The 27,703-nt window shown below is 39.9% G+C and overlaps 1 protein-coding gene across 7 annotated transcripts in view; it reads left to right on the top strand.

Annotated features, from left to right (window-relative positions):
• The window catches only part of myo6b (myosin VIb), a 95,491-nt gene that overhangs the window by 7,919 nt on the left and 59,869 nt on the right, over positions 1-27,703 (top strand). For all 7 annotated transcript variants that reach the window (XR_006770920.1, XM_014210178.2, XM_014210177.2 and 4 more), the window contains exons 2-9: positions 1,791-1,933; positions 22,124-22,193; positions 24,053-24,126; positions 24,495-24,624; positions 24,830-24,935; positions 26,475-26,530; positions 26,632-26,729; positions 26,847-27,011. Coding sequence is in view for 6 of the 7 variants with exons in the window: in XM_014210178.2 (XP_014065653.1) it covers positions 1,817-1,933; positions 22,124-22,193; positions 24,053-24,126; positions 24,495-24,624; positions 24,830-24,935; positions 26,475-26,530; positions 26,632-26,729; positions 26,847-27,011 (816 nt within the window). In the remaining variant the exon portion in view is untranslated. The remainder of the gene's footprint in view (positions 1-1,790; positions 1,934-22,123; positions 22,194-24,052; positions 24,127-24,494; positions 24,625-24,829; positions 24,936-26,474; positions 26,531-26,631; positions 26,730-26,846; positions 27,012-27,703) is intronic.

The raw sequence follows: 27,703 nt of genomic DNA, 5'->3' as shown, positions 1-27,703 counted from the left end.
CAGTCATTTTCTATTAAGGTATCTTTACTTTTACTCAAGTATGACAATTGAGTACTTTTCCCACCACTGTCGCTGGCCTAGGCCAATATCTGGAAAATATGAAATTTAGGACATCAGACCAGAATAAATATGACAGTGGGCCTAAACCTTTAATAGCCTTTATCTCCATAATGTATGTAGGACTATGGCTTTGAAAGATGATTAGGCCTAGACATGCTGGTACAGTAACTACTTTGCCACGTATAGGCCAGTTCTTCTTTCAGTTGCTAAATCTCAGCACTTTGCAATCTCTGCCCTCTGACATTTTACCTCAATCCCACAAACTAATTGGATAGCTGAGCCAAGGGTCAGTTCTGTATGGGAACCCTACACCATGGGATTACCAATTAAGTGTACGGTACAGCTATCAGCACTTGTATGTGTTGGGTGTGCTTGTTGATGATTTGCATGGAGTATGAATGTTGAAGTCAATCCATGTTTTGGATGTTTTATTTAATTAATATTTTTGATGAATGGCTCTGGTGCACACAGTTGTTCCTTAACTCTAGCATTGGAACATAATTGTAAGCCTCTGCATGGTGACACTGCCAAATGATGACACGCTGTAGCCCTATGTTGGGAACAAAATTGATTTTGCCTGTGTCAAACCAACTACAGAACTGACCTAATACAGTCCACGTACTCATAGGACCTACATTAGTAGATTTACTGTAGGCCTAAACTTAGTCTGCTTTTGAGTTCAGCTCCATGCCCAAGCTATCAGGCATTGTTGATCTAATCACTAAGTGATTGGCCAAGCGTAAGCTGAATAATTAACGAGTGCACTGGAAGAATCTCCCATGCGTCCATGCTGTAACTGGGTCACCGCCAAACACCCAGCAAGCCCTCTGTGTCCTGAGAAACCACACACACACACACTGTCTGGTCTGGGAAGCTGCTAACTAGGAGAACAATCACTGAGTGATGCTGTACAATGGAGCTCTCCAGTCACCCCTCACACAGTGACAGATCAAACCTCTAGGGGCTGGTGTGACGGGGTGTATTTCACGCTCCTGTTCTGACTGCTGTTGTTGGGAGTCATTGTTATGCCACCATCAACAGCTGGTACATGCTTGGCTCCCTCAGTTCACCCACTAAAAGCATTTTTGAAATATAATTGGTCTCAAAATAGGCCAAATAGTAACTATTTAGGTGACCAGAAATGGCTTGCTAAATGTTTAGCATTAGTCCTTGATTTACAGTGTAATTGCACCATTGTTAGCAGCACTCAATAACTATTTTGCCAAGCAAAAACTACACTTCATTCTTAATTGTACACTTTCAGTTTGTGAGAGCCCAAGTTTTACTGAAGTCCCCTCTGAAGTCACCACCTTTGGCTCCCTGTCAAAATGACTCAAGCTCTGCTCTCAAGTGGAGAGTCTCTCTGGAGATATACCTAGGTCCTGTTCCCTTTATATGGCAAATCCACTTTTACAGGATCTGTCAATCAAGGGAATAACAAGACAATGGAATGGAAAACAAGCACACACTAGGGTTGCACACACTTACATGGTTGGATGAATGTTGCCATACAATTTTGTATATGCCTATACTTGTTTATCTGAATGAAGTAAGGAGCATGGCATCTTTATTCAATCAGGGATGTACAGAAGGTAGACTTGTAGATAGATCAATAGCTTCATACTTTATTAAACTACCCCACAAGGGGATATTCAGTAGTATTTTGTTGTTGGCATGCATATCATCAGGCTTCTACCTCCTGACTCTTCTCCTCTCTCCATGTTGTGCAGAGCCCACAGGGTAGCTGTAGTTAGCCATGGAGGATGGGAAGCCAGTGTGGGCGCCCCACCCCACCGATGGGTTTCAACTGGGCATGATCGTGGACATTGGTGCTGGCGTCCTCACCATCGAACCATTCAACCGGAAGGGCAAGGTCAGTCAGACTTGGCACAGTTTAGAACACGTGTCAAACCCATTCCATGGAGGGCCGAATGTATGCTGGTTTTAGCTTCTCCCTTGTACTTATTGATCAATTAAGGTTATTGATTATTTAGGAACTCCCCTCACCTGGTTGTCTAGGTCTTAATTGGACACACATTGAAAGGAAATAACAAAAAACAGCATATACTCGGACTCAGCCCTCCATGGAATGAGTTTTACACCTGTGATTTAGAATGTGTCTGCTTATGTTCTGTATTACATACGCGTCACACAATCACTCCAACCTGTATTTTATTTATACATTTTTATATTTAATTTTTTTTACTTTTTACCCCTTTTTCTCCCCAATTTCGTGATATCCAATTAGTAGTTTCAGTCTTCTCCCATCGCTGCAACTCCCGTACGGACTCGGGAGAGGCGAAGGTCGAGAGCCATGTGTCCTCTGAAACACGACCCCGCCAAGACGCACTGCTTCTTGACACAGTGCTCGCTTAACCCGGAAGCCAGCCGCACTAATGTGTCGGAGGAAACACCGTACAGCTGGTGACCGTAGTCAGCGTGCATGCGCCCGGCCCACCACGAGTCGCTAGAGCACGATGGAACAAGGATATCCCCAAACCCTCCCCTATCCCGGACGACGCTGGGTCAATTGTGCGCCGCCTCATGGGTCTCCCGGTCGCGGCCAGCTGCGACACAGCCTGTGCTCGAACCAGGTTCTGTAGTGATGCCTCTGGCACTACGATGCAGTGCCTTAGACCGCTGCGCCACTCAGGAGGGCCGAATCATTGTTATTGGGTCACTAGGTGAATAACGTAATGTCGTAATTAGGGCTGTGATGATACAGGTATCGCAGTATTTTTTACATGGCAAAAATGAAAACACGAAGCAGACCTAACTCTTTGGTCCTTTAAAAACCTGCTGTATGTAAAATATTGTGTGCTAAAGCTTGGAAAATAAACAAATGTGACTGGATTTCAACATAATGTTTGTTTTCAACATTAAGGCTGTTTTCCAAAGAAGTTATATCCACTTTATGTCTTGTTTCCTTGCCACGATACTAACGAGTATCATGATGCTGGTATCGTCCCGGCCCTAATCGAAAACCTAACCTCTGTTGACCCTAGGTTCATTACAAGAGCTGAATTTGCTACCACATGATGGTATCAGTGTGGGTTAGATTCTTTGGCTGGTACACTGCAGCATGTTCCCCTTTCAGAAAGCACTTGACCTGAATTACAGAGATGTTTGAACAGATAATATGATAAATGTAAGAGTATGTAAAACAACCCTGCGCTATATCAGTGTCACTAACAGAGGCAATCAATAAATAATGGGAGCAACAGCAGCAGAAAGTGTGGCGATTGCGTTACCTGGTGGGAAAGATCATTTAGAGGAAAAAGAGCCACCTCATGCACTATACCTTATGTCACTCCCCAGTGCATTGCTTTCACTGAATGAGTTCACCAAAGCCTGAGTGTATATATAGTTGAAGTCGGAAGTTTACATACACCTTAGCCAAATTCCCTTTAAATTGTTTAACTTCGGTCAAACTTTTCGGGTAGCCTTCCGCAAGCTTCCCACAATAAGTTGGGTGAATTTTAGCCCATTCCCCCTGACAGAGCTGGTGTAACTGAGTCAGGTTTGTAGGCTTCCTTGCTCACACACACTTTTTCAGTTCTGCCCACAAATTTTCTATAGGAATGAGGTCAGGGCTTTGTGATGGCCACTCCAATACCTTGACTTTGTTGTCCTTAAGCCATTTTGCCACAACTTTGGAAGTATGCTTGGGGTCATTGTCTATTTGGAAGACCCGTTTGCGACCAAGCTTTAACTTCCTGACTGATGTCTTGAGATGTTGCTTCAATATATCCACATAATTTTCCTACCTCATGATGCCATCTATTTTGTGAAGTGCACCAGTCCCTCCAGCAGCAAAGCACCCCCACAACATGATGCTGCCACCCCCGTGCTTCACGGTTGGGATGGTGTTCTTCGGCTTGCAAGCATCCCCCTTTTTCCTCCAAACATAACGATGGTTATTATGGCCAAACAGTTCTATTTTTGTTTCATCAGACCAGAGGACATTTCTCCCAAAATTACGATCTTTGTCCCCATGTGCAGTTGCAAACCGTAGTCTGGCTTTTTTATGTCGGTGGCTTCTTTTTTGCTGAGCGGACTTTCAGATTCTTTACATATTTTTTTATTTTACCTTTATTTAACCAAGCAAGTCAGTTAAGAACAAATTCTTATTTTCAATGACGGCCTTGGAACATTCGGTTAACTGCCTTGTTCAGGGGCAGAACGACAGATTTTTACATTGTCAACTCGGGGATTTGATCTTGCAACCTTTCGTTTACTAGTCCAATGCTCTAACCACTAGGCTACGTGCCGCCCCATTATGTCGATATTGGACTCGTTTTACTGTGGATATAGATACTTTTGTACCTGTTTCCACAAGGTCCTTTGCTGTTGTTCTGGGATTGATTTGCACTTTTCGCACCACAGTATGTTCATCTCTAGGAAACAGAACGCGTCTCCTTCCTGAGCGGTATGACGACTGCGTGGTCCCATGGTGTTTGTACTTGCGTACTATTGTTTGTATAGATGAATGTGGTACCTTCAGGCGTTTGGAAATTGCTCCCAAGGATGAACCAGACTTGTGGAGGTCTACAATTTGTTTTCTGAGTCTTGGCTGATTTTCTTTTGATTTTCCCATGATGTCAAGCAAAGAGGCACTGAGTTTGAAAGTAGGCCTTGAAATACATCCACAGGTACACCTCCAATTGACTCAAATGATGTCAATTAGCCTATCAGAACCTTCTAAAGCCATGACATCATTTTCTGGAATTTTCCAAGCTGTTTAAAAGCACAGTCAACTTAGTGTATGTAAACTTCTAACCCACTGGAATTGTGATACAGTGAATGATAAGTGAAATAATCTGTCTGTAAACAATTGTTGGAAAAATTACTTGTGTCAAGCACAAAGTAGATGTCCCAACCGACTTGCCAAAACTATAGTTTGTTAGCAAGAAATTTGTGGAGTGGTTGAGAAACGAGTTTTAATGACTCCAACCTAAGTGTATGTAAACTTCCGACTTCATCTGTAGCTAGCTAACAGCATGGTTAGTTAGCTAACTCTTGTTCATATTGGCAGTTTGAAGTAGAGGTCGACCGATTATGATTTTTCAACGCCGATACCGATTATTGGAGGACCAAAAAAGCAGATGCCGATTAATCTGGCGATTTAAAAAAAATATATATTTTTTTTTTTTGGGGGGGGGGGGAATAATGACAATTACAACAATACTGAATGAACACTTATTTTAACTTAATATAATACATCAATAAAATCAATTTAGCCTCAAATAAATAATGAAACATGTTCAATTTGATTTAAATAATGCAAAAACAAAGTGTTGGAGAACAAAGTAAAAGTGCAATATGTGCCATGTAAAAAAGCTAACATTTAAGTTCCTTGCTCAGAACATGAGAACATATGAAAGCTGGTGGTTCCTTTTAACATGAGTCTTCAATATTCCCAGGTAAGATGTTTTAGGTTGTAGTTATTATAGGAATTATAGGACTATTTCTCTCTATACGATTTGTATTTAATATACCTTTGACAATTGGATGTTCTTATAGGCACTTTAATATTGCCAGTGTAACAGTATAGCTACCTGGGCTCGAACCAGGAACACATCGACAACAGCCACCCTCGAAGCAGCGTTACCCATGTAGAGGAAGGGAAAAAACTACTCTCAGAGCGAGTGACGTTTGAAACGCTATTAGCGCGCACCCGGCTAACTAGCTAGCCATTTCACATGGGTTACACCAGCCTAATCTTGGGAGTTGATAGGCTTGAAGTCATAAACAGCGCAATGCATTGCGAAGGGCTGCTGGTAAAACGCACGAAAGTGCTATTTTGAATGAATGCTTACGAGCATGCTGCTGCCTACCATCGCTCAGTCAGACTGCTCTATCAAATCATAGACTTAATTATAACATAATAACACACAGAAATACGAGCCTTAGGTCATTTAATATGGTCGAATCCGGAAACTATCATCTTGAAAACAAAACATTATTCCTGTTACATTGCACAACCTTCAGTGTTATGTCATAATTACGTAAAATTCTGACAAATTACCCAAAGTGTTGCATATACCCTGACTGCGTGCAATTAACGCAAAATGACACAATTTCACCTGGTTAATATTGCCTGCTAACCTGGATTTCATTTAGCTAAATATGCAGGTTTAAAAATATACACTTGTGTATTGATTTTAAGATAGGCATTGATGTTTATGGTTGGAGCAACACGTACCTCAGCGATTATATGCAACGCAGGACAGGCTAGATAAACTAGTAATATCATCAACCATGTGTAGTTAACTAGTGATTATGATTGATTGATTGTTTTTTATAAGATAAGTTTAATGCTAGCTAGCAACTTACCTTAGCTTCTTACTGCATTCGCATAACCTCGTGGAGTGCAATGTAAAGCAGGTGGTTAGAGCGTTGGACTAGTTAACCATAAGGTTGCAAGATTGAATCCCTGAGCTGACAAGGTAAAAATCTGTTGTTCTGCCCCTGAACAAGGCAGTTAACCCACCGTTCCTAGGCCGTCGTTGAAAATGACAATGTGTTCTTAACTGACTTGCCTAGTTAAATAAAGGTCTAAAAAAATAAATATATATTTTTTTTAATCGGCATCCAAAAATACAGATTTCCGATTGTTATGAAAACTTGAAATCAGCCCTAATTAATCGGCCATTCCGATTATTCGGTCGACCTCTAGTTTGAAGTGACTCAAATATAATTGTTTTGCATATCTGATTCAAATCTTCTTTTTTTTATCTTGCAGTCTGAACAGCCAAAAAGCAAATGGAATCAGATATTTCAAGCCGACCTTCGTAGGTGGTTTGAAATAAGATACAAATCTGAATCCTGGTCATGTAACTTGTCTGAAAGGTCCAATCTGATTTATTTGCCTACAAGTGGTTTTTAGACTAATATTTGGCATATCTTGTTGCTTGCTAGCTACTCTGTTGACAGTTTTGAGAAGAACATGTGGTAGCCAACTAGCTTGTTAATTGTTTACAAATAAATTACTGAATTTGCTAGAAAGCTAAACAGTTGACTGCTGTGGTTAGAAAAAAATTACTTGTTTATAATGTTGGATCATCTTACGCTTTGAGGCTTTAAAAGTGTTCTTACTATGATTTTGAACATTCAAAGCAACTTGGAAACGTCTATGGAAGGCATTGTTGTCTCCTTAGCTTGCTACATAACTTCTGAGTGATAGGGAGCACCACCACCTATCAACCACTGCACACACACCCGTTGTTACTATGACAACTAGCATAGCCATGTCAGCAAATGAGTGCTGTCTGAACACACACACATCTGATTTGATCACTTCTAACATACTGTTTGGACAGTCAGTATTCCAGTATTTTTAGCAGTAAAGGAAAGGTTCACCTATTTTTAATATTATATTGTTTTTGTGCCTCTGAATGATGATCTATCGATTCCCTGGGTAATTTCATGTTATGTGTATCTGATAGTCCCAAAATAATATCAAAAGGAAGTTTGTTCTGAAGTGTCTCTCCTATATCTGAGAGATATAAGAAAGATCAGGAAACATTTTCTTTTTTATTTTCTTTTTTTTACCGGTATTTAACCCTATATGTTTGGCAACAACGGTGCATTCTGAAAGTATTCAGACCCCTTCACTTTTTCCACGTTTTGTTACGTTACAGCTTTATTCTAAAATGTATGAAATCGTTTTTTCCCTCGTCTACACACAATACCCCATAATGACAAAGCAAAAACTGTTGTTTTTTTTTTAAAGATTTTTGCAAATGTATTAAAAATGTCAAACTGAAATATCACATTTACATAAGTAATTCAGACCCTTTACTCAGTACTTTGTTGAAGCACCTTTTGGCAGCGATTACAGCCTTGTCTTCTTGGGTATGACCCTACAAGCTTGGTGCACCTGTATTTGGGGAGTTTCTCCCATTCTTCTCTGCAGATCCTCTCAAGCTCTGTCAGGTTGGATGGGGAGCGTCGCTGCACAGATATTTTTAGGTCTCTCCAGAGATGTTAGATCGGGTTCAAGTCCGGGCTCTGGGCTGGGCCACTCAAGGACATTCAGAGACTTGTCGCGAAGCCACTCCTGCATTGTCTTGGCTGTGTGCTTAGGGTCGTTGTCCTGTTGGAAGGTGAACCTTTGCCCCAGTCTGAGGTCCTGATTGCTCTGGAGCAAGTTTTCTTCAAGGATCTCTGTACTTTGCTCTGTTCATCTTTCTCTCGATCCTGACTAGTCTCCCAGTCCCTGCTGCTGAAAAACGTCCCAACAGCATGATGCTGCGACCACCATGCTTCAGTTCAGACGGTACAAACGGTTCGGACGCTACAGACAGACGATGGCAGATCGTCTGTACAGACTTCAGACGAGTCTCCTGACACTTATGGAGGTCATAAAGCAAAACGGAAAACACCATTGTTTTTGTGAGAGTAATAGAGGGGTTTGTAGGCCATAGTTTGTAGCCAAACCGTTTGGATGCAACTGACAGTTTTGTGAGAACAGCGATTTTTGGGATGTCTCATGGTTTGACCAACACCGCTCTACCCCTGTCACATTTCACCGCAGATCCGGAAGTGCGACATAGGCGGAGCGGGGGATTGAGACGCATTCAATGCAAAAATAACATCTCTATTTTAAACTAACAGATTTATATTTTTTTATTTGCAAATTAGAATTCCACGGGGGTGGGATTGTAAGGGCTGCATTATGAACAAGGCTTTACTACCCTCTGTTTACTTTTTATCCTTAACCAGAAACCATTATGAACTGTTTAACAGCAAAACAGGCCCAGAACCAGTCATTAAGGGATACAGGGCCTAATTGAACAACATTCACTGCTCACTTCTGCTCATTAAATCACAGCTCTGCCTATGATCCTCTGTCAGACCGGGGCTAGAGCATCCTGGCTATGTCTTGTTAGCGGGGAGTAATGCTCCCATTGTTGTTGGGGTTGGCAGCTCTTTATTAGCCGCTGCACACAAAGCGTATTCTGTTTTTGCTTACATGCTGTTTGTGCCAGTGGGGTAAGCAGCTTAGACATACATATACACACACACAGACGCGCACATACCTATACATACGTAGAGCTCATAAAATTATCTGGGCAGGAGTGGGTTTAGGCCTGTCACAGTGTCTATAAGGTGTTGTAAATATGTAAATACACGGCTGGGTTCCCACAGTAACAGTACAGAATCAAGTCTGAGCTCATATCGCTAGCCAGGACACACACAGCTCGTATCCTGTTTCCCTCCCACTAAATTATTCAGCCTGCCATGTCCCTGCCCTTGTTTCTCGCACAAGCAGCTTGTTCCTTTCAATTTACAGTGCCTTCAGAAAGTGTTCATATCCGTTGACTTATTCCACATTTTGTTGTTACAGTCTGAGTTCAAAATGGATTAAATGGGATGTATTATCTTACCCATCTACACACAATACCCAATAATGACGAAGTGAAAACATGTTTTAAAGTTTGTTGCACATTTATTGAAAATATAAATACAGAACTATTTACATAAGTATTCACACCCCTGAGTCAATACTTTGTGGAAGCACCTTTGGCGGGGGTTACAACTACGAGTTGTTTTGGTTAAGTGTCTAAGAGCTTTGCACACCTGGATTTTACAATATTTGCCCATTCATTCTTTCAAAAATTCTTCAAGATATTTAAGCCGATTTTAAGTCAAAACCGTAACTGTATACCGTTTCTTTTTATCCCCCCAACATCCTAATCCTTGCCGATGACAAGCATACCCATATCATGATGCAGCCACCACCATGCTTGAAAATATGAAGTGGTACTCAGTGATTGTGTTGGATTTGCCCCAGACATAATAATTTGTATTCAAGACAAAAAGTTAATTTCTTTGCCAATATTTTTTGCAGTATTACTTAAGTGCCTTGTTGCTAACAGGATGCATGTTTTAATCTGTACAGGCTTCCTTCTTTTCACTCTATCATTTAGTTTAGTATTGTGGAGTAACTACAATGTTGTTGATCCATCCTGAGTTCTCTCATATTACAACCATTAACCTCTGTAACTGTTTTAAAATCACCATTGGCCTCATGGTGAGATCACTGTGCAGTTTCCTTCCTTGCCGGCAACTGAGTTAGGAAAGACACCTGTATCTTTTTTAGCAGGCTTTCTGTTAGGAAAATGTGGCACCGTGACCGGTAAGATTTAAATTTACCAGCCATTTCAGACATTTACCGGACTCATATGCATTTGGTGCATAACCCATTAGGGTGTCCATCCACTGTGCTTAGAATGACAGAAACCACATTTAGATGATGGTAATGCATCTTAACAGAATATGCAACTCATGTAATGAAGCAGCCAAAATGTAATTTGCGGGTAAACACTATTCTAAACAGCACACCTGGGGAAAAAAACATTCTAAACAGTGCACCTGATAGGCATGACAGAGATGGGGAATCTAAAGATGCAACAACTACGATGGGTTGCTAATATGACTAGGATTGTGCCGTTTGGCTTCTGAACAATGAAAGAAAGTTGATATAAAAACCAATAGAACAAGAGAGAAATGACATTGCGGTGGGTCCATTAGGGAAGTAAATGGAAATACATTTGCCAAGATTATATAATTACAACTGTCTATGGAAATAAATAAAATCATTCAAAATACTTTAGCTTAATATTAGCTTATTTAATATTTTAAAAAAACAATGCTGTGGATTGTTTCAAATTGCAAGCTCGTAGGCCGATGCCTGTTTTGGAAGGTCACAATTTGGGCAGTGCGCGTGGCAAGTAGGCCTAGCTGATTGAATGGCGACTGTCAGTGAAAAGCATCTAAAGTATGTGTGAAGATGATAATGTTTCTTGAGTATAATATAAAATGATAAGAAAAGAAGGGGAGGGGTGTGTGGCGAAGATATAGGCGAGTCTCTCCAGAATGGCTCAGCTGTCTCCCCCCAATTCTTACGCATTCATTGAGGGAATTGTTTGGACTTTTATAGATCTTTTTTTTTTATCAATTCCCCTTATACAGTATATCACATTGTAAATGTACTGTTAATTCCCTTCATTTGGTTACATTAATTTCTGTTAATGCATGTATTAATTACAGACATTTACGGTTCTCATTCTCTGAGTGGAAACGTTGTTTGCAGAGTTCACAACATGCTACACTTGTGAGAAACAAGTTTTGATTTATTTCATTACCATAATTTACAAGATTTGTCAATTTGTTGTATTTTGTTTGGAGTGCTCCATATGAGCAATGAGCATGTTTGGTTTCTCTGTCCTGATAATGTTGAGGGAGTGCGCGCACCTATAATTACATCCATTATCAATGAAAATATAGTAAAACTATAGTTCCTCACAGTAAGCTATTTGAAAAATCTTTCCAACAATCTCCCCGTCGATAATCATCAATCCCCGGTGTGAAAGAGCGATGGAAGGCCTACTGCTGCATAGGGCTGGGCGGTATACCGTATTTTACTATATACCGGTATTTATGCACGGACTGGTTTTTACTTTACCTTCTATAACGGTATTTTAATGTTTGGTTTGTTAAATGTGATACGCCGTGTGTAACGTCCATTTTTATAGTTTACTCCGCTACTTGAGTCATGCCGCTTTCCACACAGACCTGGTCCCACCTCCTGTCACTCAAGGAGAGCATTTGTTGTTGCTTGACCACGAGACACTTTCGTTCAGTCTGCATGGTCGATGCAGCACATGCAACGATGTTGTTTCCACTTTGAGCTTAATATAAATCCACAAGTGTTCTATAATTACAATATTAGTTTGTGTTTCTTACATCTGCAAACAGCTAGTTTTTATTTTCTTAGCAAGTTAAGCTAAATCGTGTTAGTCACTAATGCTAATCGGCTAGCCAATTAAAAGTACTGAGTCAGAGCAAACGTAGCTAGCTAATACAGCCTGATACCAGTACTGGTGGAGGCTTAAATCAGCATGTTGTTTGTGCAACAGTATCTTCTAAATCAAAGAGAAATGGGCGAAGCATGAATATGTTGGCTATATGAATAAAGATTTAATGTAGCCAAAGATTATAAGGTCCCCTAGGAAACACTGAACATCACTTTGGTTCCTACCCTGTCACAATAATTCGCCAATGGCATTTTCATTCGTTGTCGTGTCAAACAACACTGTATTCAAAGTTCCCACTATTATTTATATTCTAACTATAGAATTAGAATAAACATTCTATTTCCATCACCCAAGTGGTTTGATCTAAATCGCAAATGCAACATTTGGTTAAAAATAAGGCCTAGTTTTTTGCAGGAAGTGCAGGAAATGCAGCAAATTACTTTAGGTTGAAGTTGAATTGAACAGTATAAAACAATCAGAATGGAGAAACACCAATTGAAATAATTTTGAAAATATGTGTTGCCACCCTTGGGTCACGCACTGCTCTTAAAGCAAATGTAGAACTTTTATTAATAAAAAGCGTCAAATACCATCATAAATTTGAAAAATACCATGATACGATATTTTGGCCATATCGCCCAGCCCTACTGCTGCATTGGCATATAGGCTATGAATTCCATACACTCATTTCTTTAGCATCTAATGGATCACAGCGTATCAACCTGTCTATATGGCAGAGGCTGGTGATCTCACATTAGTTGACTTTTAACTTTTGCATTTTATCATTTTAATTCAGAGTTTATGATTAACCATGTACAATGATTTTGAAAAACGAAAATGTACTTATTCAAATGTTCCATGAAAATAATAACTAGCACACAGAATGGTATAAAAGGTAGGATAAATCGTAAGCTTCCCCAAACTTGAAACGCACGGCTTTTGAAGCCTTTATAATAATTGCCTCCACGTTTCTGTGGTCAGATTTTGCCTATAGGCTACTTTGAAGCAAGGTAAGGCATGCCTCAAAATATGAGATAAAACATTCAGGTTTCACACATTTAAATCCGTTTTCAAATGCATGCTGCCTCTAGCTCACATTTGTAAACTGGTGGGTGACACACTGATAGCCTGTTGCCTGCACTTGAATGGTGAATGGGAGGCACGCTTCAATTACCAGTTGAGAAATAAAAATAGTAGCTTTTTTTAATCGTGCACCAAAACTGTTAACATGCGATTGCATTGAGAATTGTTAAGCAATGAATGGACTTACAAAAACATGTTTTACTCCAGCAGCAACCAGCCGAGGAGCTGCAGAAGAAATCCTGCTCAAAATAGGCTCTGTATGCTGTGCGCGCGTCATAGTTTTGTTAGATAAATAAGATGCATGATGACTAAAGAAAATGCACACAGGCCAAATGAACGGATAGACCGATAAGCATGACAAATACTTGACTGGTATTTCCAACAATTAATAAAAAGCATTAATTTGCAATGTGATATTTTTTCTTACGGCCATTTTGGCCAGCAACAGTTTTATTTATCGTCTTAAAAAAAAAATGTTTTATCGTGACTGGGTTGATACACCATCCAAAGCCTAATTAATAACTTCACCATGCTGAAAGGGATTATATTCAACGTCTGCTTTTTTTCGAGGCATTGAAAAACCTCTGTGATCTTTGTGGTTAAGTCTGTGCTTGAAATTCACTACTCGATTAAGGGACCTTATTAGTGTTGAAACGGGTTGACTCAAGACATTTCAGCTTTAAATGTATTAATTCTTTTTTAAATCCACAAACAAAATTACACTTTGACATTATGGGGTATTTTGTGTAGATTGATGAGGGGGGGACAATTTAATCAATTTTAGAATAAGGCAGTAACAAAACAAAATGTGGAAAAAGTTACGAATTTCAGAATGCACTGTATATATGTAAAAAATTAAATATCTCTTTTTCAGGACCCTGTCTATCAAAGATAATTCATAAAAATCCAAATAACTTCACAGATCTTTATTGTAAAGGGTTTAACCTCTTACATCTAGACGTTCCGCTAGCGGAACACCTGCTCCAATATCCAATGATAGGCGTGGCGCGAATTACAAATTCCTCAAAAATACAAAAACGTCAATTTTTCAAACATATGACTATTTTCCAGCATTTTAAAGACAAGACTCTCCTTTATCTAACCACACTGTCCGATTTCAAAAAGGCTTTACAGCGAAAGCAAAACATTAGATTATGTCAGCAGAGTACCCAGCCAGAAATAATCAGACACCCATTTTTCAAGCTAGCATATAATGTCACAAAAAAACAAAACCACAGCTAAATGCAGCACTAACCTTTGATGATCTTCATCAGATGACACACCTAGGACATTATGTTATACAATACATGCATGTTTTGTTCAATCAAGTTCATATTTATATCAAAAAACAGCTTTTTACATTAGCATGTGACGTTCAGAACTAGCATACCCCCGCAAACCTCCGGTGAATTTACTAAATTACTCACGATAAACGTTCACAAAAAACATAACAATTATTTTAAGAATTAGAGATACAGAACTCCTTTGTGCAATCGAGGTGTCCGATTTTAAAATAGCTTTTCGGTGAAAGCACATTTTGCAATATTCTGAGTAGATAGCCCAGCCATCACGGCTAGCTATTTAGACACCCACCAAGTTTAGCCCTGACCAAACTCCGATTTACTATTAGAAAAGTTTGATTACCTTTGGTGTTCTTCGTCAGAATGCACTCCCAGGACTGCTACTTCAATAACAAATGTTGGTTTGGTTCAAAATATTCCATTGTTATATCCAAATAACGGCGTTTTGTTCGTGCGTTCAAGACACTATCCGAAGTGTAAATAAGGGTCACGAGCATGGCGCATTTCGTGACAAAAGATTTCTAAATATTCCATTACCGTACTTCGAAGCATGTCAACCGCTGTTTAAAATCAATTTTTATGCCATTTTCCTCGTAAAAAAGCGATAATATTCCGACCGGGAATCTGCGTTTAGGTAAACAGACGAAAGAAAATAAAGCATGGGGTCGACTCGGGCACGAGCCTGAGTCTCACAGTACTGTAACCAGCCACTATCCAAACGCGCAACTTTTTTTCAGCCAGAGCCTGCAAAGCCACGATTCAGCTTTTTGCCGCCTTCTGAGAGCCCATGGGAGCCGTAGGAAGTGTCACGTAACAGCAGAGATCCCCTGTAATGGATAGAGATAATCAAGAAGGGCAAGAAATTGTCAGACAGGGCACTTCCTGCATGGAATCTTCTCAGGTTTTGGCCTGCCAAATGAGTTCTGTTATACTCACAGACACCATTCAAACAGTTTTAGAAACTTTAGGGTGTTTTCTATCCAAAGCCAATAATTATATGCATATTCTAGTTACTGGGCAGGAGTAGTAACCAGATTAAATCGGGTACGTTTTTTATCCAGCCGTGTCAATACTGCCCCCTATCCCCAACAGGTTAATGCCTCAAAGCATAAGATGATCCAACATTCAAAATAAGTCCTTTTTAGCTAGCCACAGCAGTCAACTGTTTAGCTTTCTAACACATTCAGTAATTTATTTGTAAACAATTAACAAGCTAGTTGGATACCACATGTTACAGTGCCTTGCAACAGTATTAACCCCACTTGCCATTTTTCCTATTTTGTTTTGGATTTCATGTAATGGACATACACAAAATAGTCCAAATTGGTCAAGTGAAAGGAAAAAAAAAACGTATTCAAATAAATAAATAACACAAAAGTGGTGCGTGCGTATTATATTCAACCCCTTTGCTTTGAAGCCCCTAAATAAGATCTGGTGCAACCAGTTACCTTCAGAAGTCACATAATTAGTTAAATAAAGTCCACCTGTATGCAATCTAAGTGTCACATGATCTCAGTCTATGTGTGTGTGTGTGTGTGTGTGTGTGTGTGTGTGTGTATATATATATATATATATAACATACACACCTGTTCTGGAAGGCCCCACAGTCTGCAACACCACTAAGCAAGGGGCACCACAAAACACGCGGCACCATGAAGACCAAGGAGCTCTCCAAACAGGTCTGGGACAAAGTTGTGGAGAATTACAGATCAGGGTTGGGTTCTAAAAAAATAACAGAAACTTTGAACATCCCACGGAGCACCATTAAATCTATTATTAAAAAATTGAAATAATATGGCACCACAACAAACCTGCCAAGAGTGGGCCGCCCACCAAAACTCACAGACCAGGCAAGGAGGGCATTAATCAGAGAGGCAACAAAGAGACCAAAGATAACCCTGAAGGAGCTGCAAAGCTCCACACTGGAGATTGGAGTATCTGTCCGTCGGACCACTTTAAGCCGTACGCTCCACAGAGCTGGGCTTTATATAAGAGTGGCCTTGGGAAAAAAAGGCACAAAAAAAAGAAGCAAATACGTTTGGTGTTCACCAAAAGGCATGTGGGAGACTCCCCAAACATATGGAAGAAGGTACTCTGGTCAGATGAGACTAAATTTAGCTTTTTGGCCATCAAGGAAAACGCCATGTCTGGCGTAATCCCGACACCTCTGATCACCCCGAGAACACCTTCCCCACAGTGAAGCATGGTGGTGGCAGCATCAAGCTTTAGGGATGTTTTTCATCTGCAGGGACTGGGAAACTGGTCAGAATTTAAGGAATGATGGATGGCGCTAAATACAGGGAAGTTCTTGAGGGAAAGCTGCTTGTCTTCCAGAGATTTGAGACTGGGACGGAGATTCACCTTCCAACAGGACAATGACCCTAAGCACACTGCTAAAGCAACACTTGAGTGGTTTAAGGGGAAACAAATTAATGTATTGGAATGGCCTAGTCAAAGCCCAGACCTCAATCCAATTTAGAATCTGTGGTATGACTTAAAGATTGCTGATCACCAGCGGAACCCATCCAACTTGAAGGAGCAGGCGCAGTTTTCACTTGAAGAATGGGCAAAAATCCCAGTGGCTGGATGTGCCAAGCTTATAGAGACATACCCCAAGAGACTTGCAGCTGTAATTGCTGCAAAACGTGGCTCTACAAAGTATTGACTTTGGGGGGGTGAATAGTTATGCACGCTGAAGTTCTTTTTTTCTCTTATTTCTTGTTTGTTTCACAATAAAAAATGTTTTGCATCTTCAAAGTGGTAGGCATGTTGTGTAAATCAAATGATACAAACCCCCCAAAAATACATTTTTATTCCAGGTTGTAAGGCAACAAAATAGTAAAAATGCCAAGGGGGGTGAATACTTTCGCAAGCCACTGTATTTTCTAAACTGTCAGCAGAGTAGCTAGCAAGCAACAAGTTATGCCAAATATATCAGATTTGTCCCATGGCCAGGAATCAGATTTGTATCTTATTTCAAACTACCTATGAAGGTGGCTTGAAATATCTGATTCTATTTGCTTTTTGACCGTTCAGACTTAAAAAAAAGGAAAAAAAGATTTGAATCAGATAGGCTTTTTTTTTTTGACTCACTTCAAACTGCCAATGTAAACAAGGCTTAAGACTTAGCTAACTAACCACGCTGTTAGCTATATATACACAGTTGAAGTCGGAAGTTTACATACACTTAGGTTGGAGTCGTTAAACCTCGTTTTTCAACCACTCCACAAATTTCTTGTTAACAAACTATAGTTTTGGCAAGTCGGTTAGGATATCTACTTTGTGCATGACTTAAGTAATTTTTCCAACAATTGATTACAGACAGATTATTTCACTGTATCACAATTCCAGTGGGTCAGAAGTTTACATACACTAAGTTGACTGTGCCTTTAAACAGCTTTGAAAATTCACTAAAATTATGTCATGGCTTTGGAAGCTTTTGATAGGCTAATTGACATCATTTGAGTCAATTGGAGGTGTACGTGTGGATGTATTTCAAGGCCTACCTTCAAACTCAGTGCCTCTTTGCTTGACATCATGGGAAAATCAAAATAAATCAGCCAAGACCTCAGAAAACAAGTTGTAGACCTCCACAAGTCTGGTTCATCCTTGGGAGCAATTTCCAAATGCCTGAAAGTAACATGTTCATCTAAACAAATAATAGTACGCATTTATAAACACCATCGGACCACACAGCCGTCATACCGTTCAGGAAGGAGACGCGTTCTGTCTCCTAGAGATGAACATACTTTAATGCGAAAAGTGCAAATCAATCCCAGAACAACAGCAAAGGACCTTGTGAAGATGCTGGAGGAAACAGGTACAAAAGTATCAATATCCACAATAAAACGAGTCCTATATCGACATAACCTGAAAGGCCGCTCAGCAAGGAAGAAGCCACTGCTCCAAAACCGCCATGTAAAAGCCAGACTACGGTTTGCAGCGGCACATGGGGAGAAAGATCGGTGTTGCTGGGGTGCTTTGCTGCAGGAGGGACTGGTGCACTTCACACAATAGATGGCATCATGAGGTAGGAAAATTATTTGCATATATTGAAGCAACATCTCAAGACATCAGTCAGGAAGTTAAAGCATGGTCGCAAATGGGTCTTCCAAATGGACAATGACTCCAAGCATACTTCCAAAGTTGTGGCAAAATGGCTTAAGGACAACAAAGTCAAGGTATTGGAGTGGCCATCACAAAGCCCTGACCTCAATGCTATAGAAATTTTGTGGGCAGAACTGGAAAAGCCTGTGTGAGCAAGGAGGCCTACAAACCTGATTCAGTTACACCAGCTCTGTCAGGAGGAATGGGCCAAAATTCACCCAACTTATTGTGTGAAGCTTGTGGAAGGCTACCCAAAACGTTTGACCCAAGTTAAACAATTTAAAGACAATGCTACCAAATACTAATTGAGTGTATGTAAACTTGTGACTCACTGGGAATGTGATGAAATAAATAAATCATTCTCTCTACTATTATTCTGACATTTCACGTTCTTAAAATAAAGTGGTGATTCTAATTGACCTAAGACAGGGAATTTTTACGAGGATTAAATGTCAGGAATTGTGTGAAAATTAGTTTAAATGTAATTGGCTAAGGTGTATGTAAACTTCCGACTTCGTGTGTGTGTATGTATGTATGTATATATATATATATATATTTTCACTACCTGTCAAAAGTTTTTCTTTATTTTTACTATTTTCTACATTGTTGAATAATAGTGAAGATATCGAAACTATGAAATAACACATATGGAATCATGTAGTATATATAAAAGTGTTAAACAAATTGAAATATAATTTATTTGAGATTCTTCAAATAGCAACCCTTTGCCTTGATGACAGCTTTGCACTATTTTGGCATTCTCTCAACCAGCTTCAGCTGGAATGCTTTTCCAACAGTCTTGAAGGAGTTCCCACATATGCTGAGCACTTGTTTGCTGCTTTTCCTTCACTCTGCTGTTCGACTCATCCCAAACCATCTGAATTTGGTTGAGGTCGGGGGATTGTGGAGGCCAGGTCATCTGATGCAGCACTCCATCACTCTCCTTCTTGTTCAAATAGCCCTTACACAGATTGGAGGTGTGTTGAGTCATTGTCCTGTTGAAAAACAAATGATAGTCCCACTAAGCCCTGTCATGACTGTCCTGCTCGGCTCAGGTTACCAATGACCACAATCCTGCAGAGAGTTTTCATCCCCACCAGAGGAGAAGGGATCTCAAGGGATAGGAAGATGTGGGGGTTTTATGACCCCTCACGCCATTGTAAATCTTAGGCAACAGACAAAAATGCTTTGTCCTCTCACTATGGAGAACCAGCCTCAGAACATTAAACATGCAATAAAGGGACTTTGGAACAATGGTTTCCGTCAGCCACAAGGGTGGTCATGACGATAGATGTATTATGAAAATTATTGTCATTTTTGTCTGGTTATTAAAGTTTAAATGTTATTATGGAAACATTGTAACTTTAAGAGTTTTCATAGTATATGCTTGATTTTTATACATTGGACATTGTGTGGAAAATGTCCAAATCAAAGAGAATGTTTAGGTAAAGATGAAATGTGATGTTAGTTGTCTAAAATTGGATTGGAGTTAAATCTAGACCTTGCCTCTTAACTTGGTACGCCCAGAGAATTGCCCTAAAGGCGGTTACACCCACTTCTGACCCGAGGGTATTAGACATGTGAGTTGAGAATGAACATATCAGACTAAGTGACCCGTGCTGCAGCTAAGGTCTGAAAAGTCAACGAACGCAACACAAGGTTGAAGACAAAGAAATCTTTTTTCTACCCATGCTACGGATGAGTAGCTGTGTCTAAGCGGGTGAATTCAAGCCGGACCACCCGGTCTCCACTCCCCATCGAATCGTGGTGTCTACCCTGTTTCCATTCCTACGCTGTGAGCTCTGAGCTACAGAGCTGGCTGTCCTCTGAAGATCCCTTTCAGAACAAGGGCGAGAAATCAGGCCACTAAGCCAAAAGGACACTGACATCGTGAGGACAACCAGAGAGTTGCACCAGAGAAGAGCGTCATTGAGAAGCCTAAACCGTCCACGTGGAGAATCCACGGAGACCTTCAAGTAATTACATCATTATATTCTGACCCATAAGAGCGGCAGTTCGGGGCAAGGTTAGGGTTATAATAAGGATAGCTGACAAATGCACCCAAATGTATGTTTCTCTCGTGTACTTTCTCTTTTTCTCTCTTTTTGAAATCCCTATTTTGCTTAACACGCTTCATAGTGTGTTGGCCCTTTATACTAAGTTCTAATCAATAGCCTAGACTGTGTTTTTGTGTATGTTTATCTTTTATTATCATTTTAGCTTTCTAGTAAATAAATAATAAACTAAAATTGGTGTGGTACGAACTCATTGGTGGGACCCAGGTTTGTGCAGATTCACGGATTATGCAACGTTCAGAATGAGACTAGAGGAAATTGATTAATTAGCGCCTGTTGTAAAATCGATATTCTGATATTCTTTGAGTTAATTTGGGAAATAGAAACTCAATAAAACGAATTTTCCCATGGTGCCCCAGGTTTATGAGTTAATAATTGCCTGATTCATTTAATTACGCAATTATAAACCGTTAAGGTGACGACTGCTGCTCATCGAATGATTAACTAATACAACGTCACGCCAGCCCAAACCAGCTGGGATGGCGTATCGCTGCAGAATGCTGTGGTAGCCATGCTGCTTATGTGTGCCTTCAATTGTAAATAAATCACAGACAGTGTCACCAGCAAAGCACCCACACACCATAACACCACCTCCTCCATGCTTTACGGTGGGAAATACACATGCGGAGATCATCCGTTCACCCACACCGCGTCTCACAAAGACATGGTGGTAGGAATCAAAAATCTCCAATTTGGACAGATTTTGACCGGTCTAATGTCCATTGCTCGTGTTTCTTGGTCCAAGCAAGTCTCTTATTCTTATTGGTGTTCTTTAGTAGTGGTTTCTTTGCAGCAATTTGACCATGATGCCCTGATTCACAGTCTCCTCTGAACAGTTGATTTTGAGATGTGTCTGTTACTTGAACTCTGTGATGCATTTATTTGGGCTGCAATTTCTGAGGCTGGTAGCTCTAATGAACGTATCCTCTGCAGCAGTGGTAACTCGGGGTCTTCCATTCCTGTGGCGGTCCCCATGAGAGCTAGTTTCATCATAGCGCTTGATGGTTTTTGCGACTGCACTTGAAGAAACTTTCAAAGTTCTTCAAATTTTCCATATTGACTGATCTTCATGTCTTAAAGTAATGATGGACTGTTGTTTCTCTTGACTTATTTGAGCTGTTCTTGCCATAATATGGACTTGGTATTTTACCAAATAGGGCTATCTTCTGTATACCCCCCTACCTTGTCAGAACACAACTGATTGGCTCAAACGCATTAAGAAGGAAAGAAATTCCACAAATTAACTTTTAAGAAGGCATACCTGTTAATTATAATGCATTCCAGGTGATTACCTCAGTGTGCAAAGCTGTCATCAAGGCAAAGGGTGGCAATTTGAAGAATCTCAATATAAAATGTATTTTGATTTAACACTTTTTTGGTTACTACATGATTCCATATGTGTTATTTCATAGTTTTGATGTCTTCACTATTATTATACAATGTAGAAAATAGTAAAATTGTAGAAAAACCCTTGAATGAGGGTTCTAAAACTTTTGACTGGTAGTGTATATCTATATATATCTCCTAAATTGAACTAGAACATGTTCAGGAGGTCCTTATGAGACATAAATAAATGGTCTGGCTCTTAGTGTACCGCTACTGGTGGAGGACTTCACATTAAAATGTTTAGATGGTGTAAATGTTTATAACAGAAATGCTTTTGATGTTGCAGACCTTTCTGGCTTCTATGAACCAAGTGTTCCCTGCTGAGGAGGATGTCAACAAACATATGGAGGACAACTGTAAGTTCACACTTTACTTTTATCTATCCTCAAGTTGGCTTGACTGGAATGGACTTAATGTTGTTGTATGTAACTTAATGTGCAGATGTTTTTAAAGACATGCTCCGGTACTTGGGTGACTAAGATTATTATTTTTAAACCTCCCGCTTTGGGCTAGAGGTGTCAGTGTGTAGTTCATACAGTGGTTGCTCCGCTAAAAGTTTTGCGATTATGCTGCATGACTTCGAGGTAATTTGTGGTTTAGTACGGTACCCTGTGTCACCACTTCATTGCTCCAGACCAGCACAAGGGGGAGTTAGAGCACTGATTATGCTTTCGGGTCCTACTGTGTCTGACAATGAATGGGCGACATAAACCTAAATAGAAACTGATAATTGTGCATGACTTCAGTATTACATACTAAAACTGTTGTTACACTAAGGTTTTTATTCTTATATTTTGTTAGGATTATTTTGCTCTTACTGCAGCCCACTCCTGGCCGGTCACGTTATTTATTTGTGACATTGTGGTTACAATAAAGAATATAAACAAGATGCTGTGTTTTTATTTACAGTAGTGATGGACAGCTGGTGGCATTTTGAAAACAGGTTTTCAAACACTTGTGGCCCAATTAGCAGGACAATAGACTCTTTATATCCCGGCTACTGTAGGTATGAACATCCACCTGCCTGCAATGTATTCAATGATTAAGTACTCTGAAGTGTTACATTTCTAACTCAAAACAGCAGTACAATATTTCTTCATCAATATCTTTATGCTTTCATTAATAAAATGGTGATAAAAATACTCTTTCAAAATGCAGATGTTTATTTAGTTATGGATCCATAACAAATTACTATGGGAATAAATATCACTGAATTACAGAAATATTGGAACAAAGTTGTCTAATGAAGGTAAACAAATTGTTGCTTACTGGAAAATACTCTTACAAAAACAGGCACGATCACGTTGTACAGCGCCATTATATCTATTGGCTATTATTATATATATTAGTCTATTAATAGACTTGCCTAGAAGGAGGGTAGGGGCAGAATTCTATCGTCAAATGTATTTCTAAGTTAGGTTGGCTGTATCACAACCGGCCGTGATTGGTTGCAATTTCAGTTTAATCCACCAGAAAAGACAAAACAAATAATACAACAAAAAGTATTATTATGTATCACATCCGACCGTGATTGGAAGGCACATAGGGCGGCGCACAATTGGCCCAGCGGTTCTCTCCCTCTAAAAACAGAAATAAATGTTTTGGCCTTTGACACCCTACTCCTTCCTCCCTGTTGGGGAATTGAACCCCTGTCAACCGCGTGCCCGCACAACACGGGGATTCTTTAGCTAAATAGCCAAGTACTCCCAACAGTACTCCCAATAGCCTACTCCCAACAGTCACGTTGTACAGCACCATATTTTCCTTTCCATCCTAACAGAAACCCAGAGGGTTTTTAGTTTTTCTTGGATAAGAAACCCCATAATATTAAGCAAATGAATGAAGCAAAATTTCTTAAAATCAGTCCCGTATACTATGTTCTTACAAAAAAGGTTTTACATTTTCTACTACAGCTGCTATTGAAGGCTATCAAATGCTTCTCAAAGATGCCCTCTGGTGGTCAAACTAGCATTAATGGTCAGAGTGGGTGGCACTTAAATAACGTGCCGTAGAATTCTGCGGCGCCAGTATCTGCACATTATCTGTCACATTATCGCCAGTATCTGCACATATGTGACGTAGTAAGCAGTTTTTGTGGACCACTTCTGGCTCGTGAGTGCTACTTTCATAACTACTGGCTAAAAAGTTTTCAAAAGTACCGGAGAATCTCTTTAAAGGATGCTTTCTTATGAGTGACTGTTTTTCTCTCTTTCAGGTTCTCTTATGTACCTGAATGAAGGCACACTCTTAAACAACGTCCGAGTGCGGTATAGTAAAGACAAGATTTATGTAAGATGTCCTCATCTCATTACAAATCAATTGTAGATTAATCCTAGGCCTTTAAGATAGACCATTCTCTTCCTGTAAGAGACATCTGGTGGTCATAGGCCTAGTTGTGAAATTCAGATGCTCTAGCTCTCGGGTGTCAAACTCATTCCACGGAGGTCCGAGTGTCTGTGGATGTTTGTTTTTTTCCTTTCAATTAAGCCCTAGACAACCAGGTGAGGGGAGTTCTTTACTAATTAGTGACCTTCATTTCTCAATCAAGAACAAGGGAGGAGTGAAAACCCGCAGACACTCGGCCCTCCATGAAATGAGTTTGGCCACGGGTGCTCTAGCTCATGTGATGATTAAAAATGTGACTTTTTGCCACACAGACTTATGTGGCCAACATCTTGATTGCGGTGAACCCTTACAATGACATACCCAAACTGTACGCTCCAGAGACCATCAAGTCTTATCAGGGCCGGTCCCTGGGCACTCTACCACCTCACGTCTACGCCATCGGTGAGGGCAGACATCTCTATTACATCAGTGGCTGCTATACTGCCTGGTTACTGGTCATAAATGCAGTGTGTTTAAATGTAAAGCAATGGCTACATTTGACATACATTTGAATAAAGCCTAGGACTATGTCATGTAAAAGTGTTGCCGAAGCATCAGATCATTACTTGATTGATTATATGTTTTTTTTTGGCTTTCTGTCTTTCAGCGGACAAGGCTTACCGGGACATGAGGGTGCTGAAGATGAGCCAGTCTATCATAGTGTCTGGAGAATCTGGGGCCGGGAAGACAGAAAACACAAAGTTTGTCCTCAGGTCTGGCCTAAAATACTACTGACTACTATGATCTTGTTAGTTATTACAGACAACCTTGAAAATATTAAAGATAGACTGAGCGAGATAATGTTGCATGCACGACGTAAACAATGGGTCAATTTCCGCAACAATTAAGAGTGTTGTAGCGCAAGACTAAACTTCTCAGCTGTTTTGGTCCTGTAGCTATCACGTTGAAGCAGCATGAAGCGCACCCTTGCATGTGCACAGTAACTCTGTGTGACTGTGTGAGAGCAAAGTCTTGCATCGCACTCATCTCAATATCTGCAGTGCTGTTCATTGCAACTTCATATAGTTGATTCTACCTTTAACCAAACGTACCATGTTTAGGGCTTGACGTTCAGGTATATTTGTCAGTGAAACGCCTTGATAGTGTCCACTGAAAGCTGCTGGCCCGAACTGAAAAAAAATACTCTCCCAGTGCAAAATCTAACAGAAAAGGTGTAATTTCAATATCAGGGGATTTTATCTTTAATTTGCAGGTCGAACAAGTATCCTATAGCCTATAATAACCTACCCTCTAGACACAAATAATTACATTTTAACTTAACAATGTCATAGTTACATTGATTGTTTGGAGGGAGGCTGTTATTGTTAGCGATTTTGAACAGTCAGCAGGCTATAAAATCTCTTATCTTTTGCTAAATTCAGTTTTCCTGTTTTAGTTTTTCCAGGATTCTGAGTATTTTTCAGGTTTTCACAAGTCCACATCAATGCTTAAACCATGTCAGGAGACCAATTTTTTACTGGTAGATATAAGTTAAGAAGTATTTCCTAGTACCTACCATACAGCTGTCATTATGCTGTGAGCTATTCCACACGACAACCAGTTGAGAGCTGTGCACTCTTGCCCAACAGATTTTCCGCTCAAAATAGGCAGTGTGCTGTGCGCGCGTGATAAATAATCCACATACCTAATAGCTTTAGGAATTTCTTTATTTTTTTTATCAATTATTATATAGCCTAGATTGAAAATAGCATTATTACAATATTTGTATCACTGGCACAAGTGGGCCACTGACGTGGATGATTGACAGACCCAGAGGGTTTCCTCAACCTCCCTGGGCCAGCGGGCAGCCCTGTTTGTCGAGCTCGATGTTGTGTCATGTTTTCTGTAATTTCACTCATCTCCAAAGTAGGGCTGTCAAACAATATATATATATATATATATATATATATTTTTTTTTTATGGAGTTAATCGCAGGATTTGCTTACTAATTACGATTCAACGCAAATTCTGAATTTGCTCAAATTGAGCTGTAATTGAAGTATTACAAGAATATTGACGTTAGCAAAATCGGGTAAATTGATAAACGCACACTTTCTTTAACCTCGTTTTTAGCTGTATAGATTATGTATTTTGGATGTTTTCAGTGTATTTTGAACGCTTTCAGACAATGCGATTAATCATGATGAAAAAATGTGTCCACTCAAATTACAAAAAGTTAACTTGAGTTAATAGCCCTAGTCCAAAGATTAACGTCATATACTGTAGCATCATTGCTATTCTTTATCCTATAGATATTTAACAACATCATACGGAACGGGTCAAGATATTGATGAGAGAATTGTTCAAGGTAGGATTTAACAAATAACTTCACCAATAACTTCCAAATCGTTCTTTGGCCATCCAAAGTGGAAGAGATCCCAATACTTATTTTGTGCCTGTACATTTCAGCAAACCCCCTGCTTGAGGCCTTTGGAAACGCCAAGACAGTCAGAAATAACAACAGCAGTCGTTTTGGGAAATTTGTGGAAATCCACTTCAATGAAAAGGTTAGCCATCATTTTCTGTGGCTAATGCAATTTCAGCCTAAAAAGTAAATTCTGTGTTTTGGTAAATTTCATTCTTGCTTCATTGGCCCACATTGTGTGTGTGCGTGTGTGTGACAGAATAAAGTGGTGGGTGGCTTCGTGTCCCACTACCTGCTGGAGAAGTCAAGGATTTGCATGCAGAGTAAAGAGGAGAGGAACTACCACATTTTCTACAGGCTATGTGCCGGCGCCTCCGAGGACATCAGACAGAGGCTGCACCTTGACTCCCCTGACAGCTTCAGGGTCAGTGGTACACACACACTATGCATACACAAGCGGGCATACTGCACAATCTAGAGGGTGACCTGTGTATTACTGTGGAGTGTAACTAGAGAGCGTCTTTCGATACCAGGTTGAGAGGATGGAAGGCAAGAGTCCTTTCAAAGAATGCTGCAAATAGCACTCGTGTGTGAACTCCCTGTTCCCCATGCCTGACTGGGTTCTGACAAGAAGTTGCCCCCGTCCCTCCCGCTAATTGGGACATTTTGCAAACGTTTTGTTGTCTGAGTGAGGGAAATACTGTAAGTTACGTGGACTCTATGTATTTTGAAAGATGATGTGATGATTATAATAATTAGCACTTTGATGTTATACAAGCAAGCAAAGCACCTGTGAGTCCAAATGTGCACTTCATATTTCCATATCGTAAAACTCACATAGTATACAGTGTCAACATTTATGATCAATATGTTTGATGTACAGTTACAAGATGACATGGCATAATACCCTGGGTTGTCCTAAACAAAATGAGCCTTGGCTTGTTGTATTGTGAAGAAAATTGGCAACGGACCACGCATCTGAATGGACTCCATTCTATGTGCACAAATATTACAATCTGTTTCTCTGAATTACCTTTTGAAAGCCTAACACAATAAGATTGTATTTTCTTATTTAGCTAGTCATGTTGGCAATAGAACAAGCTTTCAAATTATGTC

Source organism: Salmo salar, chromosome ssa09 (genome assembly GCF_905237065.1).
Source record: "Salmo salar chromosome ssa09, Ssal_v3.1, whole genome shotgun sequence".
In the NCBI taxonomy this organism is placed as follows: Eukaryota; Metazoa; Chordata; class Actinopteri; order Salmoniformes; family Salmonidae; genus Salmo; species Salmo salar.
This window is presented reverse-complemented; position numbering and strand designations above follow the sequence as displayed.